Source organism: Cyphellophora europaea, assembly GCF_000365145.1.
Source record: "Cyphellophora europaea CBS 101466 unplaced genomic scaffold supercont1.5, whole genome shotgun sequence".
Lineage (NCBI taxonomy): Eukaryota > Fungi > Ascomycota > Eurotiomycetes > Chaetothyriales > Cyphellophoraceae > Cyphellophora > Cyphellophora europaea.
This window is the reverse complement of record NW_008481811.1, coordinates 2,096,615-2,112,730: the sequence shown is the minus strand read 5'-3', so window position 1 is coordinate 2,112,730 and position 16,116 is coordinate 2,096,615. Positions and strand designations below refer to the sequence as shown.

The 16,116-nt window shown below is 54.4% G+C and overlaps 5 protein-coding genes across 5 annotated transcripts; 2 read left to right on the top strand and 3 right to left on the bottom strand.

The window, feature by feature from the left end:
* Nucleotides 1-90: 90 nt before the first annotated feature.
* HMPREF1541_06100 (translation elongation factor Tu) lies at nucleotides 91-2,537 on the top strand (the record flags this gene model as incomplete). Its single annotated transcript, XM_008720437.1, has 4 exons — nucleotides 91-343; nucleotides 400-1,055; nucleotides 1,112-1,280; nucleotides 1,324-2,537. The coding sequence occupies 4 exons, from the start codon at nucleotides 91-93 to the stop codon at nucleotides 2,535-2,537; spliced, it is 2,292 nt and encodes a 763-aa protein (XP_008718659.1).
* A 710-nt stretch (nucleotides 2,538-3,247) lies between these two features.
* Nucleotides 3,248-4,915, top strand: HMPREF1541_06099 (uncharacterized protein; the record flags this gene model as incomplete). Its single annotated transcript, XM_008720436.1, has 2 exons — nucleotides 3,248-3,783; nucleotides 3,904-4,915. The coding sequence occupies 2 exons, from the start codon at nucleotides 3,248-3,250 to the stop codon at nucleotides 4,913-4,915; spliced, it is 1,548 nt and encodes a 515-aa protein (XP_008718658.1).
* Nucleotides 4,916-5,398: 483 nt separating this feature from the next.
* Nucleotides 5,399-7,768, bottom strand: HMPREF1541_06098 (uncharacterized protein; the record flags this gene model as incomplete). The annotated part of the gene is made up of 3 exons (XM_008720435.1): nucleotides 5,399-6,416; nucleotides 6,464-7,612; nucleotides 7,689-7,768. 3 exons carry the CDS (start codon nucleotides 7,766-7,768, stop codon nucleotides 5,399-5,401), a joined length of 2,247 nt encoding a protein of 748 aa, XP_008718657.1.
* Nucleotides 7,769-8,032: 264 nt separating this feature from the next.
* HMPREF1541_06097 (uncharacterized protein) lies at nucleotides 8,033-10,423 on the bottom strand (the record flags this gene model as incomplete). The annotated part of the gene is made up of 1 exon (XM_008720434.1): nucleotides 8,033-10,423. The coding sequence occupies one exon, from the start codon at nucleotides 10,421-10,423 to the stop codon at nucleotides 8,033-8,035; it is 2,391 nt and encodes a 796-aa protein (XP_008718656.1).
* Nucleotides 10,424-13,951: 3,528 nt separating this feature from the next.
* HMPREF1541_06096 (uncharacterized protein) lies at nucleotides 13,952-15,509 on the bottom strand (the record flags this gene model as incomplete). The annotated part of the gene is made up of 4 exons (XM_008720433.1): nucleotides 13,952-14,751; nucleotides 14,807-14,971; nucleotides 15,026-15,248; nucleotides 15,318-15,509. The coding sequence occupies 4 exons, from the start codon at nucleotides 15,507-15,509 to the stop codon at nucleotides 13,952-13,954; spliced, it is 1,380 nt and encodes a 459-aa protein (XP_008718655.1).
* Between the last annotated feature and the right edge of the window lie 607 nt (nucleotides 15,510-16,116).

Genomic DNA, 16,116 nt, shown 5'->3' with positions numbered 1-16,116 from the left:
TTTACGTCTTCACATTCACTCACACCTTTACTGCTCTCGACCAGCTGTGTTTCATTGTCCTGTTGAGCACCATCACACAGCCCTTACACCATGTCAAACAAGCGGGTCAAGTCTTTGGCGGCTGACGACGATGATTTCTATGACGACGATGACGGCGACTACGATGGTTTTGTCGAAGACGAGCAGGAGCAACTGACCGACGAGGACCGAGAACAACTGCGACAAGGCACAATCAAAGCTCGTCAGGCTCTAGGGCCAAACTACTCGATTCCAGAAAAAGACATCCATGATGCGCTATGGAATTACTATTATGACATAGCCAAAACCGTCAGCTGGTTGAAGAGTACTGATCCCAGCCTTCTGCCACACTGCTTCGACCCTCATGCTGATTGACAGCAGATAAACACAAGCCTGTGACCCCCAAGTCTGCTGTCCCAAGACAAGACAGTAAGTCTCAACTTTCTCAGTCCGCCTTCTGCAACCCTATCCACCACAACATCTACGACGGCAGCAGTGCATCAACCGGCTTCTTTGACGATTGTCCCTGGCTTGATGTCCCGCGCCATCGCCATGCCCTCATTCTTGAGGAGCCGCAACTGCCACCAGGTCGCCTGCTGGGTGGCGCCTCGAACCCCGGCAAGATCTCCAAGTTGGCGGCTCTTGCCGCCAAGCGTCGCAAAGACAAAGAAGCGGCCGAATCTGCAAACGTCGACAAAGCCTCTGACACGGCTGACTACACCGAACGCTTAAGACAACTCCGCGTTAGCGAACCCAGTCTCACGCGGAAGAGGACGACCGATCAGCAGGCGGCGGAAGAATCTGCACCTACCACAGATCTTGATTCAGAACCCCGAGAGGCAGAGGAACACAATACCATGCCGTCGAATCTGCCGGAAGCTGGCACTGTCCAGCTGCTGCGTAGCCCTCCTTCTGCCTTTGCAAACGTTCTCGCACGAGACAATCGCCTCCCCGCGTCTGTCGCTGATGCTCTGCTGCCTGACGACCATTCCTCGTCTACATCCGCGTTCGATTTTTCACAGCCCAGTCCCGACGACGTATTCAGAAAAGCCCAGTCGTCGAAATAACGCAGTCTAACACTCAATCAGCAAAGCCGGCGCCCGTAGCAAAAAAAGGCGCATCGACCCCCAATAGCGATGTTGCCAATGGCATAGCCAAGGTATCCATACAGGAACCTGCACGTATCAAGAGCAAGAACCTCGATGTGTCTGCAGAATACAAGGCTACCAAACGGAAAAGCGCCGCCAATTTTGTGGTGATCGGTAAGTCCCGACCTCCTGAACGAGACCATGCTGACGATTCCAGGCCATGTTGATGCTGGCAAGAGCACACTAATGGGCAGACTTCTATACGATCTCAAAGCCATCGATCAACGAACCCTCGACAAGTACAGGAAAGAAGCTGAGAGCATCGGCAAAGGCTCGTTTGCTTTCGCCTGGGTGCTTGACCAGGGTTCCGAAGAGCGAGCACGTGGCGTCACCATCGATATTGCCCAGAACAAGTTCGAAACAGAAAGGACCAGCTTCACCATCCTTGACGCTCCTGGGCATCGGGATTTTGTACCCAATATGATTGCGGGAGCTAGTCAGGCCGATTTTGCCGTACTCGTCATTGACGCATCCACCGGCAATTTTGAGTCTGGACTGAGGGGTCAAACCAAGGAGCACGCGCTACTGGTGCGGTCAATTGGTGTTCAGAGGCTCATTGTCGCCGTCAACAAGATGGATGTGTCGGACTGGTCGCAGGCCCGGTTCGATGAAATCAGAGAGCAGATGCAGACCTTCTTGTCCAGCGCTGGCTACCAGAGCAAGAATACATCTTTCGTGCCATGTTCAGGCCTGGAGGGAGGCAATATCCTGCAGAAGACAACCGATGAGCGTGCCAGGTGGTACACCGGGCCGACGCTGGTCGAAGAACTAGAGAACTCGGAAGCAACGTCTTGGTCTCTCGACAAACCACTGCGTCTGACCATTGCTGATGTTTTCCGAGGCGGCGTGCAGAACCCGCTCTCTGTATCTGGGCGGCTCGAAGCCGGCAATCTGCAGGTGGGAGACGCCGTTGTCATCATGCCCAGTAATGAGCAGGCCTATATCAAAGGTATTGAAGTGGACGATGAGCCTCGGGACTGGGCAGTGGCTGGTCAGAACGTTGTTCTGCATCTCTCTGTTGCGGACCCCGAGCAGCAAGATCTCAAGACGGGCGATGTGCTCTGCAGCACAAGCTCGCCGATCAAGAACACAACAAAATTCACTGCAAAGATTCTTGCCTTTGAGCATCTTACGCCTATGCTGGCAGATATTCATCGTGGTCGCCTCCACGTTCCAGGAAGGATCAGTAAGCTCATCGCATTGCTTGACAAGTCGACGGGGGAGGTGCAGAAGAAGAAGCCGAAAGTCGTTCAGCCTGGAAGCTGGGTGAGATGTGAGGTAGATTTGGACCAGCCTGTACCGCTCGAAGCTCCTGCAAGGATCGTGTTTCGACAAAATGGACAGACGGTTGCTGCAGGGATTATAGAATAAGATTGGCGTGGTGCAATCGACTCCGTACTCGAATGTCGGTTAGCGTACACCATGCCTCTACGAGCATATGGATGGTATTGTCCGACAGGCTGGCATGTCTTCTCGGCCCCGGCAAGTATCAGAACACAAGCAACCATGGCCGAGGTCGCTGACAGGTCGCCGACAAGGACTGTCACGTGACAATAGCCATTGCCTCGAAGCGGCATGGTACAAAGATCTGAAACCGCTTCATCAAAGCTCAGGACCGTGCCTCAACCACTTTTCCTCTGCTACCCCATCTCCGCGTTGGTCCTTCTCTGCTTTGCTGCCTCGATCACCAGAGCTATGGCCAGTTGTGGCAGTCGGCTATAACCGAGTGCAAGCGAAGGACCGGGATATTCGAAACCACGAGCTTGCCATGAACGACGCCGTCATCATCCCAGATCCAGTGTGCAATCTGAACTCATGAACGGTTCCAACCCTCATGCTCGGCGCTGAGCTGGTACCTGTATCACTTGTAATGAGATCCTTTTCCAGGTAGGTTCTGAGCCCTCATTGTTGCCTCGTCGTGCTTTGCCAGTCTTTTCGTTCCTTCGCCGTCTCTCATTCAGGGCTCTGTGAGTCCGTCCATTCATCGTTTACATTCATACTGCGTCTTCTCGACCGCGGCGCCGTGCGCATCCATTCATTCAACCGTTTTTAGAAGACGACAGCCATATATCTGTGCAACCATGCCTTTTACAACCCTCGCCATCGTCTCCCTCTCTCTTTCCCTGCTTCCCTCATCCGCCAATGCACACATCGCCGCCTTCGCCAAAGGCATGTACTGCCAGAACGGTACCGACCCCGCCAGCCCAAACCTCAACTCCAACGCGCCCGTCAGCCCACTCTACCAGCTCTCCCAGACCGACTGGTGGTTTCAACACGACCGTGGTTGCGACGTCGTGCCGCCTCCCGAAGGAGAGTTCCTCGAGTTGCCCGCGGGTGGCGACTTCACGGTCCAACTGGCCACCAACCAAGCTTTTACGGATCTGAGCTATGGCGGAAAGCAGGTCACTGACTGGCCCGACGGCGGCCAGCATCCAGAGGACTGGAATGGCAACGTGCGGGATCCGAGCGGTGAAGGGTGTATTCCAGCCGAAGAGGGTGGTTATATGCACACGCAGAACGAGACCATGGCACAGGGCACGGCGTTTGCTATCGCGTACGAGTCGGATCTGAGCAAGATTCGGATGGAGGATCTCGTCGTCTTTACCGTGCTCGAACAGTATGTCTCCACTGACTTTTCCACCTTCATTCCCAAGTCTTTTCCCCCCCTCTTTGTGTGCCCTCCACAGAAGTGCCCTGAGGCAGTATCACGTCCCCCTTCCCTAACATCCTCACACAGCACCCCCTGGAGAACCCGCGCCACCTACGCCGTCCCCGCCTCCCTCCCCGCCTGCCCCTCCGACGCCGGCTGCACCTGCGCCTGGCTCTGGGTCCCCCAAGGCTGCGGCCAGCCCAACATGTACATGCAGCCCTACCGCTGCCGTGTGGTCGCCACCGCTGCCTCCGCCTCGTCCGCTTCAAAGAAGCTCGCCAAAGCGCAACCACCGACCTACTGCGCCGACGACGAAACCAGGTGCGTCAGGGGAGCGAAGCAGATGATTGTTTTTAATCAGCTGGATGGGGATAACACTGCGCTGCCGAGGGAGGAGGGGAGGGTGAGTCCGGCGTACAACATGCGAAATGGGTTTAGGACGGGGGCGCAGGACGATATCTTTGAGGAGGGCATCTTCGAGGAGGGAGAGGGAGAGGCGAGTGGCGATGGTGGGTGGCGGAACGAGACTGGCACGGTGGTTTGGTCGTTGACTACGACTGCTGCTGCGTCTGCCAGCCAAACTGCTCCGCAGACTACTACTGCTACTACTACTACTACTACTACTACTACTGGGCTGCTGGGACACGGTGGAGTGTCGGAGCATGGTGATGGAGACATGAGTACAAGTATGAGGATCTTGCCTGTGACGCCACGCAGCAGTGTCGTTGGCACCAGCACCGGCGGCCGCACCGGCAACGGCACTGGCATGGTTGGCGCTTCGTCTCCGACGACCGATACCGCTACCACTGCTGCTACCACAACAACGGGTAGGGAAGCGCAGTTCTCGATCCCCGAGCCGTTCCCGGATCCGCCTGAGCAGCAGCAGCAGCAGCAACAGCAGGAGGAGGAGGAGGAGGAGGAGGGACAGAGCGCCGGTGTCGGTGCAGGAGCAGGAGCAGGCCGGGGCACAGAGGAAACAGGGACGGGGACGGGGACGGGAACGGAGGGGAAATCGGAATCGCCGCAGGTCAGCTACACGACGACGTTCACGGGCCGGGTCGGGCGGCCGACGAGGTTTACTTGCTATGCTGAGGTGTGAATCTGGGGAAAGTTGTTTATGGCTGGAGGGAGGGAGTGAGGGGGAAGCAGGGCCCCTCGGGCTAAAGAGTGGGGGGTGGATGTATGTGTAGATGGATGTAGGTTTAGATTAGAGGGGGTTTCGCTCCGCTTCACTTCGATGTGTGCAATAAAGACTTTCAATATGGAAGGAAAAGTTGCATGCAAGTCCATTTCCAGGGCGGCATGAGGATTTTTCATTACGATGCTATAATGTGGATGAGAAGCAATGAACCGAGCTCGACCTCTTCTATTTCCTATTATGTTAATCAAGAAGACTCCCGATCGTAGCTGAGCTTTCCATTCGAGTGACCTTACGCCTGAACACACGTGTGCTCTGCTGTGTCCCGTGCAACGCACCTGACTCTGCACCCCTCGGCAGACCTGAACGCCAAAAAAAATGAGCCTATTCGCTGTACTGATGTGCCGCATAACTACAGCTAGACGGAATTCGCGCCGAAACGGCCTAGCTAAGCTCCGGATAGACACTGCCTTCGCCACCGTCCTGCGCGCCCGATGCACCGCTCTGACCAGCTTGCCCGTGTCCACCGGAGCCTTCGTGGTATGCACCGTCCATACCACCGTCAACGTAGGCCTCGTCCATGTTGAAGCCCATGGTGCCGCCCCAGCCATCGAAATCCTGGAAAGTGACGGTAGGCATGCTGAGGTCGTAGAAGCCGTCGAACATGTTGTCCAACTCGTTGAAGTTGGCGGTGAAGTTCTCGTCGTCGAACTTGGCGAACATGCTTGGGTCGAAGGCCGGCGTGTTTCCCCCGGGTGCGGTGGGGCCTTGGCTTTGGGAATGGTCGTGCGAGACAGAGGGTGTGGCGAGGCTGTCGGTCAGGGGCGTGGCTTGATAGCTACTTGTGCCATCTTGGGTGGTCGAGTGTGGCCCTGGGTAGCCTAGATTTGCGGCGCAGCAGGTGTCTCCCGCTCGGGATGGCGTGGATGTGTAGTTGCTTGTGCTGCGTGGGGCGTGGTTTGAGCGAGCGGCTGCGGCAGCATCGGACAAGAGGTGCAGTCCGCCAGGGCCGATACCAGGAGTGTTGGAGCTGCCGTTTGTGCCGGGATGGCGGTGATGCTTTGCCTCGAACGGCCCGTATTTGCACACGGTAGTTTCTGACTCCATGTCGGATGCAATGTTCTCGGCTTCACCGCGCTTGAGACCGACGGGGTTCTCCATAGACTTCAGTGCTTTTCGCCCGAGCTTAGCCATAGCGTCTGCCGTCCACCAGTATGTGGCCAGAGATTCGAGCATTTTACTGCGTGCGGTCAAGCTGTCCTTGACGGACACTGGATCGGTGGTGCTGGGTGAGCGGATGCAACGGTATGCCACTGTGAGGGAAAGGCCAATGGCGTATGGAACAAGTGGAATAGGTGATACATCTCGAGGCGCAACATCTGTGAGGAGCTCTTGTATGCGGTCCGCAGCAGCGATGCGGCGAGCGTAGGAAGGTTGAGATGGAGAGGCATTGCGGCAGGATCTGAAGGAGTGTCAGGCAAAGGTTTTGGACCAACGAGTGGAACGTACAAGATGGCAATCACATTGTAGGCAATCTCGAGAACGATCTCTTGCTGGTGCACGGTGTTCTCAAGGTTAATGCCTTCAAGGAGCGAGGCCCATGTTGGGAAGTCAGACTCCCAGCCAGAAACGTCGAGGTCAGCGGAGGGTGGGCGATAGAACTCAATCACCTTGTCAAGCAGATCAGCTAGACGGATCCAGACCAGAACGCTGGCGTGTTTCGACATTTGAGCATCAATTGGCGGACGCTCCAGGTCGATATCGCGGTCTGCTATCATGATAGGTCTGCCACCAATGCAGGCATTAAAGCGATCAAGTGCCCAAATAGTCCACCATAACATACTGGGATGGTCTGTAAGGGTGCGGCCCGGAGTGTGGATGTGCAAACCCGCTGTCCATGCGTCGTGAATAGCTTGCGACAGATGAAATGAGGACTCTTCAATGCCACCTGGACCGTCATTGTGTAGGTGCATCAGAGCCAGGATCTGGATCTTGATCACCCGGTCAGGCTCGAGGTCAGCCTTCATGGCGGCGTCTAGACCTGTGTGAAGGCTTCTGGCGAACGGAATCGGATCCAATAGGGGACCATCTTCGTACAGCCTAAGCCATTGTTGGGCGTCGGGGACTTTGCAAGTGACCAGACATATGGCCTGGATCAAGAAGATGGACAAGTCTCCACTGGTATAGTCTCGTAGGAGCTTACTGCCATCGACAATAGAGAGCAGTCCATCGAAACAGGCAATATAGGTCGTCACCAACGCATCCTGCGTGGCTTTTGGTAGTACCCTGAAGGCGCCTACTGACTGTAGGTAGTTTCGGTAGTGGGTGGTCAAGGTACGCTTTCCACCTTCGCCGCGGCCATATTTCTCGACATTAATAGGAGTCTTCTCGCCCGACCGAGTCTGGGGAGGCTCTTGTGAGGGCACCCGTCGCTGCTCGTCGTCTCTGGGCGGATCTTGCACCCAGGTACCTATTCGACTGATCCGAGCACCATCCTTGGACCTGCCAAGATCATTGAGAATCGACTCCGGGTTGAGGTCGCCAACGAAACGGACAGGCTCCTTGTGGGTCAAGTTTGGTAGGACTCGATCCACGCCATCACTCTCGGCTCTCTGATCAGGAGGCCGCGTAAAGGTATGATTACAGCGCTTCTTCTTCCTATCATGACGCCCATTAGTAAGGAGCGACGGAAAAGTGGACAGGTGGCGACTGCAGCGCGATTCTGCTGACTTACTTTTGACAGGCAAGACAGGCTCTGGCGGCTCGCTTGCGGCTGGCGAATGCTGCCGTATCAGCCTCCCAAACAACTTGCATCGAGTTTGACGTTTATGTTGTTGCGGATCAAAAGGGCGGGATCGATATCTGAATGTGGAAGACAGGCCGACGTGGATTCAGAATTTCCGACTTTTACGAGGGGTAGCACGCCAAGGGTTTAGCGCGTGGGGGCGGGGGCTGATGTGGGGGTAAGATGCGTCAACAACAGGCGGGGACATCAGATATCAGGACATCAAGGATGATCGGTCGTCAGGTCAATATCTACATCTCTTCTCCTATATATACATCGGGCGAAGTGGTGACTCAGACACCGTCTACACCTGCGTCTATGCCCCATCGTCCGACTTCTAGCATGGCAGCTTCACCGCCTTCGGCGAGCACACCTTTTTCCTGTCCCATCAGTCCTTCTAGACAGTGCCATGGGTCTTTCCCACCTCCCCATCGAAGCACTTCGTCCTGAAAGTGTTGTCCAGCTAGCCTGTCAACAGCTCCGGCATCAGCTCCATCTCGAAAGACTGATCGCCAGACTTGTCGTGCAATTGCCCGGTCAAACAAATAAGAATAGTAAGTGGCTCCATAGCCGTACAGGTGACCGAAGAAGCCCTGCCAGGCCGTTGAATGAGGCTCGGAGATGCTGCCGTGCGTATCCCAGACGCGGTGATATGCTTCGGTGGAATCGTACCGCCCTCGTGGCAATGCTGCTACCGGCCCGCCAGAGTGGTAGGTCTGATCCAGCATGGCCATGAGAATCTGAGTCTCGGTCTCCCATCCACCTGATTGCTCGGCGCGGTTCCTCTGCTCGGCCTTCAACGCTTGAATCATCTCATCGGGCATCACGGCGCCAGTCTCCCAATGGCGTGCAAAAAGTTTAAGCACATCTGGATTCATGGCAAAGTACTCCATTAGGATAGATGGCAGCTCAGCGAAGTCGGTCGCACATCTAGTGCCTGCGATTCCTTGCATTGAAGTCCTGCCGAGGATGCTGTGTACTGCGTGCCCCATCTCGTGAAATAGAGTGATGACACTCGTCGGGCTGAGAAGCGAGGGTGTGCTCACATGGTGGTTTGCTGGGAAGTCGCACACCAGCGCAATGACTGGAATCTGGAAATATTTGATCCGACCCGATACAGGGTCAGCTTGCTGTAAAGTCGGCATACCATTGTTCAGAGGCTGGCCGTTCTGGTCAGCTTCATGCAGCTCTTCATCCGATATCTGGCGGGAGCAGGCCAAGGTAAAGTGAGCTGGATTTGGTGGTTTCCCCGGTCTCGAAAACAGGTCACAATACATTGTGGCAATGTGCTCGTCTTTTTCGGTGTACACATCTAAGCGACGAACTTCAGAGTCCCATGTTTCTCCAGATAGCGTTGCCTTTGGCACCAGACGAACGCCATATAATGATTCAAACAGACTTGACAGACCCTGCATCACATTGCCCAGCGAGAAATATGCTTTAGTTGTCTCAAAGAGGCGTGATTTCGACGCTCGCAAGCCCGGCCGTGGCTGACTTCTGGACAGCTTGTCAAGAAGGTAATTGTGGTCCCAAGCGTCGACTGTTGTAGCCGTAGGATCTGTTCGGCGCTTCACTTCGAGTAGCTGTGCCAGCTCGGTGTGAATCTGCCCTTTGTTACTCTGGTTCAATGACTGCAGGAAATTGTTCACGGCTTGAGGGGTCTTGGACATCTTGTCGGCCAGTGTCATGTGGGCATAATCAGAGTAGCCGGTCAGCTGGGCAAGTTTGGCCCGCTTGAGCAGCAACTGCTCCAGCCGAGCAATCGTTCTCTTTGACGCGCTACGTTCGGCCTCATAGATTAGTTGTCGGGTAGGAGCATCATGAGCGAAGGTCATGGCCAGCTTGGAACTCGAACTGTATATCGGGACTTGTGCCTTTGCGAAAAGCGTCAGGCGCTTGATCACAGACGGATCTAGGCCAGTCAAGTTGGACGAGTCAACGGCAACATGCGCGCGAGCGGGCTCCATTTCCATGGTGAAGTCCGTACCAACCTGTGCGATCTGGTTGGATATCTCCACGAACTCGTCCCGCTGCTTCGCTGGCAAGTCGATGCCGGATTTTGCAAAGTCTTTCATCAGAATTTGGGCAACCATGACCTCCTCGCGGCTCCAGCGGGCACGTACTTCGGGAATGCTCCACGCCTTCCTCAATTGATCATTCAAGCCTGTCGTGGTATTGAGCTCGTTCATATATTGGAACATTTTTGAATAGGAGGTTGTTGCGGCGGTTGCGATTTTGGGGTCTGGGTGATTCGTGCGAACGAAATCAGAAAGGTCGATCACGCGACACAACAGATCGCTCAAACGATCCAGATCTTGAGGCAGCGCGACATATTCGTCAAGGGTGGATGCCTGGAGCGTCCGATCGACGAGCTTCTTACATTCGGCCAGAGATGTCTCTGCGAAGGTCTGAAAGCCGCGAGGCGTTGTAAGGTGTTTATTGCCTATCAAGCCCGAGCTCTTCCCTAGTGCAGACCGCGAAAAGTGGAGGTAGTAATCTAGGTCGTTGAACACATTTCTGAGGGCGTCGCCATCGGTCTTGGGTCGCGCCTGCACGTAGGCATCGTTGAAACGCGTGTGCGGTGCGGAGGCGACAGCAGCAGCAGCAGCAGCAGTAGACTCACGGCGGACTTGTTGGCGGAGACATTTGGTGCAGGTCCATTGCCGTCGGAGGACCTTGTGCATAGCAGGTCGTAGCGATGCTGCTATATGCTCGTCAAAGTCACCAAGTCGCGCAGACTGCCTGGGTCGTGTGTTACCAGAGTCAAGCGCTGCAACAATTAATGGATAGAGAAATTGAATCGAGAAGTCGACTCGCGAGACGCCTCTCCATCTCTCCGATTTCGTTCTCGGAGATCGGGAACAGCCCCAGCCTCGGCCGCCAATATGTCAAGTTTCCAGTGGGGCCAATCCTAATCTCTTGGGAAGTACTCCCGATCTTCCCTCGCTACAGCGCCACCTATCCAAGCCATTTGACCGAGTATGTATTGACTGTCACAGTACCTAATGTCGACCATGTTCTGGCATTCTTTGCAGCTTCTTGACAGTGGGTTGAGAGCCGGCCAAAGTGGACTTTACAGGTCAAGACCGATCGTGTGTCCCGAGGCAGCTCGCAGTAGATGGGGGAGCAGGAGTATTCCGAATAGAGATAGACAATATTGACTCACACTAACACAGAGTGCCTTACTTTTCTTAATGTTTGATTTGGCTCAGTGTCTGTATTAGCTCTAGTCCTTCCTGACACATCGCTACTAGAGGCTGGAGTCTGGGGTTGTAGATGAACACCGGGCTGACCACCGGCGTCCAGAGAATTAGACGCCGTGCTTGTCAAAGGGGGCCCAAAGCTCCCACGGCCCCGGTGGGCACAGTATTCCTCTACCGTGTCAAAGACGAGTTCAACACCGGGTATCCACCCACATCCCAGGTCGAGACTGCGCACAGGTTTGGGGTCATCTGGAGCAGACAGGGGGTACTGCAGGGTTTGCAGTAGGTGGCACATTAGGTACCTAGTCGAAAAATATATATCTTGGAGCCATACCCTTTCGATTCCTGCTGCCGTACATCTTCCCAGAATATCGTGAAACCAGCAAGGCTGCGGGCTAGATCGAACGACTTCTGAGGTCGAAGATTTACCTTGAGCTGGGTTCAATGGTCGATGGACAGGTCGTGGTGGTGGATGAGGCACTCCGTAGACTTGGCATTCGCCCCTCACCCGTCACCCGAGACCTGACCTTCTCCCCGCCTAACCAACGAGCTGATAACTCTTTCTTTCTGCGCTCAATGCCGTCCACAACTTGGGTGGCGCATCAGAAGACTACGACTAATGTCCACGGCGTGATCTGGGCGTCTCCATGTTCGCAGGGCGGAAGGCGCGTCTTCGCACTGGGTGCCTCACGTGCAGAGGAGCCAAGAAGAAATGCGACATGAGCAAGGTTTTGACATCCCCTCCTTGAGTTCTATCCGTTCTGACTGTAATGTGTAGCCCGACTGTGATCGATGTCAGAAGCACGGTCGGACATGTAAATGGCCCGAATTGGCATCTTCGCGCATAGTAGAAACGCAATCGCAGGTGGATTGCGTGTCATATCCTCTCCTTCATCTTCTGGAGACGCTATCCAAGACCGCGGGCATCCCCCAATTCGCAAAAAGGCCCCTTGTAAATAGCGACTATGTTGCTATACCATTGCACATAGACCGCTCGCCCGATGAATTGAGCCGCGGTATGAATGGGCAGCTGATACGATACTATTCTGATTCGGCGTCTCACAAGGCCGCTGTTTTCGACAATGACAACAATATATTTTCGACCACGTTTCTTCAATTGGCAATTCAAGGACTCTCGCAGGGATCCACGGCCTTGATCTACTGCATCCTTAGCTATGCCGCTTCACATTATGCCCAGAGCACACCATCCTTCACTTCGGTCGCCCTTGAGCTACACGGCAGAGCCATGAGCACCACATCAGAAGTCATTCGGCATTTGCACCAACAGCGAGGTAGGATATCACAGCAACCACGCCACTATGAAGCCTGGCTTCAGTACGCTCTGGCTGCCACTCTGCTGCTATGCTCGACAGAGATTACCCGCGGCGAGACCAGTACCTGGCTGGTTCATCACCAGGCCACAAAGAGTCTCTTGCAGATGCGAGCTCCTGGCGAATTGGCATCCGTGTACATTCGTATGCTTCGCATGTTCGCATACCACGACTGCCTGGCGCTGACAACGGACCCAATCTTCGATCAAGAGCTTTGGCGCGACGTTCTCCGCAACGTGGAAGTACCCTTGCGTGCCAGCAGTCCTGATCATGACTGTTTGATGGGCGCGGCTGGACAAGTCTTTTACTATATCAGTTTTATACGACGATTGGAATGCGAGTGTGATGCCCTACCAAGACCTGCGATTGTGAATCAGATCATCCATATTATCAGAGGGCTCGACCGCTGGACCTTGTCTTGTGACGTCCCCCCCGAATATATCAAGGTGGCAGAGGCCTATCGGGCGGCAGCGCAGATCCGACTTCACCATCTTGCGCGTCGCTGGCAATATGTTGTTCTGGCAAAAGACGAGGTTGCACGCCTCTCCGAAAGCATTGTCGATGCCTGTGCAGACGCTCCGGGGGCTTCGATACTCTGGCCTCTTGCAATGGCGGCCCCGTTCGCAGGATTCGAGAAACGCAGAGTCATAAGAGAGTATCTAGAGGAGGGGAAAACCAAGCATGGTCTTGCCCATTTCGAGAGGGCGGGATATGTATTCGAAGCTCTTTGGACGGCGAGGAGTCAAGGAGACGATGTCACCTTTGAGGACATTCTGAGAATTCACAACTGGTCTCTCAGTCTGACTTGACCAACGCCTGACACGACGCGTGATCGCCCTCTCAAGCCTGAAACATGTCATCAGCAAGAGAAATTTCTCAGTTGGATTCCGGCGAACATGAAGATTCTCCAGAGCGACGTGAGCCACGAAGGTTCGAAGACCATGCAAAAGTCAGACTCATACATGACAATTTATGGTCATGTCGAAATTGAATCTGTACGGAATTCTGGAAATTGGTAGGTGCCACGCGTGTGGTAAATCTTAACATGATCTAACACGCCTCAGAAACCTGTCACCTACTCAACCTCAACCTGAGCAGAAGAACGGTGCCGCACTAGCCACCCCGCTTCCAATAAGGTCACTGCTACCTCTGATCCGAATAAGCGCTCAATTCAGTACGCTATATGGGAATGATATGAGAATTGTTTCCTTCAATAGTCAAGTTCGCGACCGGACTTTCTTTCGAGAGAGAGGAAACGGAATCCATGGCACTGAAGTCTGTCGAAATGCAAGGAGATATTGGTCACTAGACCGTCTACGCAGCACTGCCTCTACCACATTATTCCGTTGCGATCCGCATCACCAAGGGCTACCGAGACTACCCGTGAATGATAACGTCATCGAAACTTTGTGATAGGGTCTACCAGTTCTGCATATGATGACCCAAACCTCGTCATTGCATGATTTTACATATGTGATCTGATATGTGCGGTCATTCATGGCGGGTGCGATCCCAGGTAGGGGTAAACGACTGATAAAGACTACTACCAAATGTTCAGAGAACAGAGAGATACCCAACGTTCAACAATAGCAAGTGATTGGTCCTACCCCAAGCACGAACAGCTATCTATCTTTCGTACAGCTTAGAACGTTAGACTCCTGAAGGCCCGGCCCTAGGCTTAAGTGTGGTGGTGAATTCCGTGGTGAATCCCGAGCTCTCTGGGTGGTACATAAGCCTTGTTGCCTCCCATGAACCAACTGGCGGCTGATATGATGGCGACCGCGGAGAGGACAACGATGGTGTAGTTCATTGACGCCGCAGTGACGGGCACGCCGCTCGGGATACAGAAGAAGATGATGCCGAATGTCAAGAACGTGACCGAGATCAGGTTGGCCGGCAGGCCGAGTCTGCCGAGCGTGAATGGGCCGGGCTTGAGAACGTGGCGGCCACGTATCAACAAGACCAGGATTGGCATGAGATACGAGACGTAGAATCCGATGGTGGCAACCGAAGTTAGGGCATAGAATCCAGTCGTTGTGCCGAAGTAGATGGCGCACAGGACACACTGCACCGCAATAGAGAGGAGAATTGCGTGGACCGGGACATTGAGTCGGGGGCTCACTTGACTCCAGGTGGCGGAGAAGGGCAGGCCGTGGTCACGGGCAAAGGCGTGGACCGTCCTTGATCCTTCAGTGAGCAACATCAGTGCTGCCAGTGACGCGCAGATAATCTGAAATAGTCCGAGGACGATGATGCCTGCGTCGCTGATGGTGCTGTCATACCAGATCTGTACAAAGGGAACTCCTGTCGCGGTGCCCAAGACGGATTCGATGTCCCCGACGCAGAACAGAACAGATATCAGGAAGACCCAGCCAGTGATTCCACCCACGATGACAGTGGTGATCATGGCACGAGGGGCGTCAACTGCTGGGTTGTGCATCTCTTCAGCCATGTGAGCAGGAGCGTCATAGCAAAGCACTGTGCTGTCAGTTAGTTGTGTGTCTGGGAACTTCAGGCCGCGATCTATACTTACTGCCCCAGAAGGATTGCAACAGCCCAATGATGACCGCGATACCATTCTCTGTGTATCCCGAGTAGTTGACATAGCTCGTGAAAACGTACTTGGCGCTGTTCTTCTCAGGTGTCACGACTAGGAGGACGATGATTGTGACAAGGAAACCCACAACACTCCAAACGACTGAACTCATGTTAGCGCGGTCCGCAGCTGGGCTTTGGCTAAAAAGCGACTCACGCGATGCCGTTGTCAAGTAAGGTAGTATCTTGACCGCGTAGATATTCACCAGTGTGATCAAGATTGCGATCATATACATCACCAACACCATCTGCCAGCGCTCTGACGTGTAGGATGGGTTGAGAATCACCGCGATACCCATGATGTACTGCGCCGCGAATAGCAGCCCCGTGCTTCCCAGAGCGAGGACGCCAACCAGCTGGATCCAGCCAGTGATCCAGCTCTAGAAATCCGCTGTCAGTATGTGGCCAGGATGAGACATCAGCGAATGACTCGAGGAAGGATCAGTTACCGTAATAGGTGCCCATTTTTCGGTGCTGAGCATGCCTGTCCACGAGTACTGACCGCCATTGGTCGGCATGCTGGAGCACATCTCAGCCAGACTGCCAGCAACACAGAGCGCGCACAAAGTGACCCCAATCCAGCCAAATGAGAGGGTCACGGGCCCTCCAGCGTTGAAGGCGTTCTGGAAAGTCCCCCCCATTGCTGTCCAGCAGGACGACACTGCGAATCCCATGCCAATCATCGACAGTAAGCCCAGGTTTCGCGTCAGTTGCTGATGAGGATAGAATGTAAGTAGGCTTGTACGCAATCGCGAGGAGAGACTTTTTCACACCTGGGAATACCCAAAACGCTCAGGGTCCTGGGCCTCTTCCAGCGTCGTTGGCTTCTCATCGTATCCATCCGAGGGTTCGACGCCAGGAATGGGAGACTTCTTGCTCGTACTAATCCTTTCCTCCGCCATCGTAAGGGGAATACAATTGCAAAGTCGTTGCTTTTCAGGTGGAAGACTGGAAGACTGGGAGAACCGTGAGACTACAGCTGGTAGACGAAGCGGTTGATACAAAATCAGTACTGGCGAGCCTCTTTAAGGCTCCCTATCAACGGTCGAGACGGCGGCAAGATATGGTTCTCGTATACCCATCACCGAATGATAACGGACCATCGAGCGCTAGGTCTGGCCACCATGATTCTAAATTGTCCCCAGGCATTGCGTGGGGCAGAGATTGCAGAAATCCGATTTAGTGGTTCTCGCGTGCCAGGTGAGTAAAATCCTCGTTCCTGGCCTAGTCTTTCCGAAGTGTCAGCGC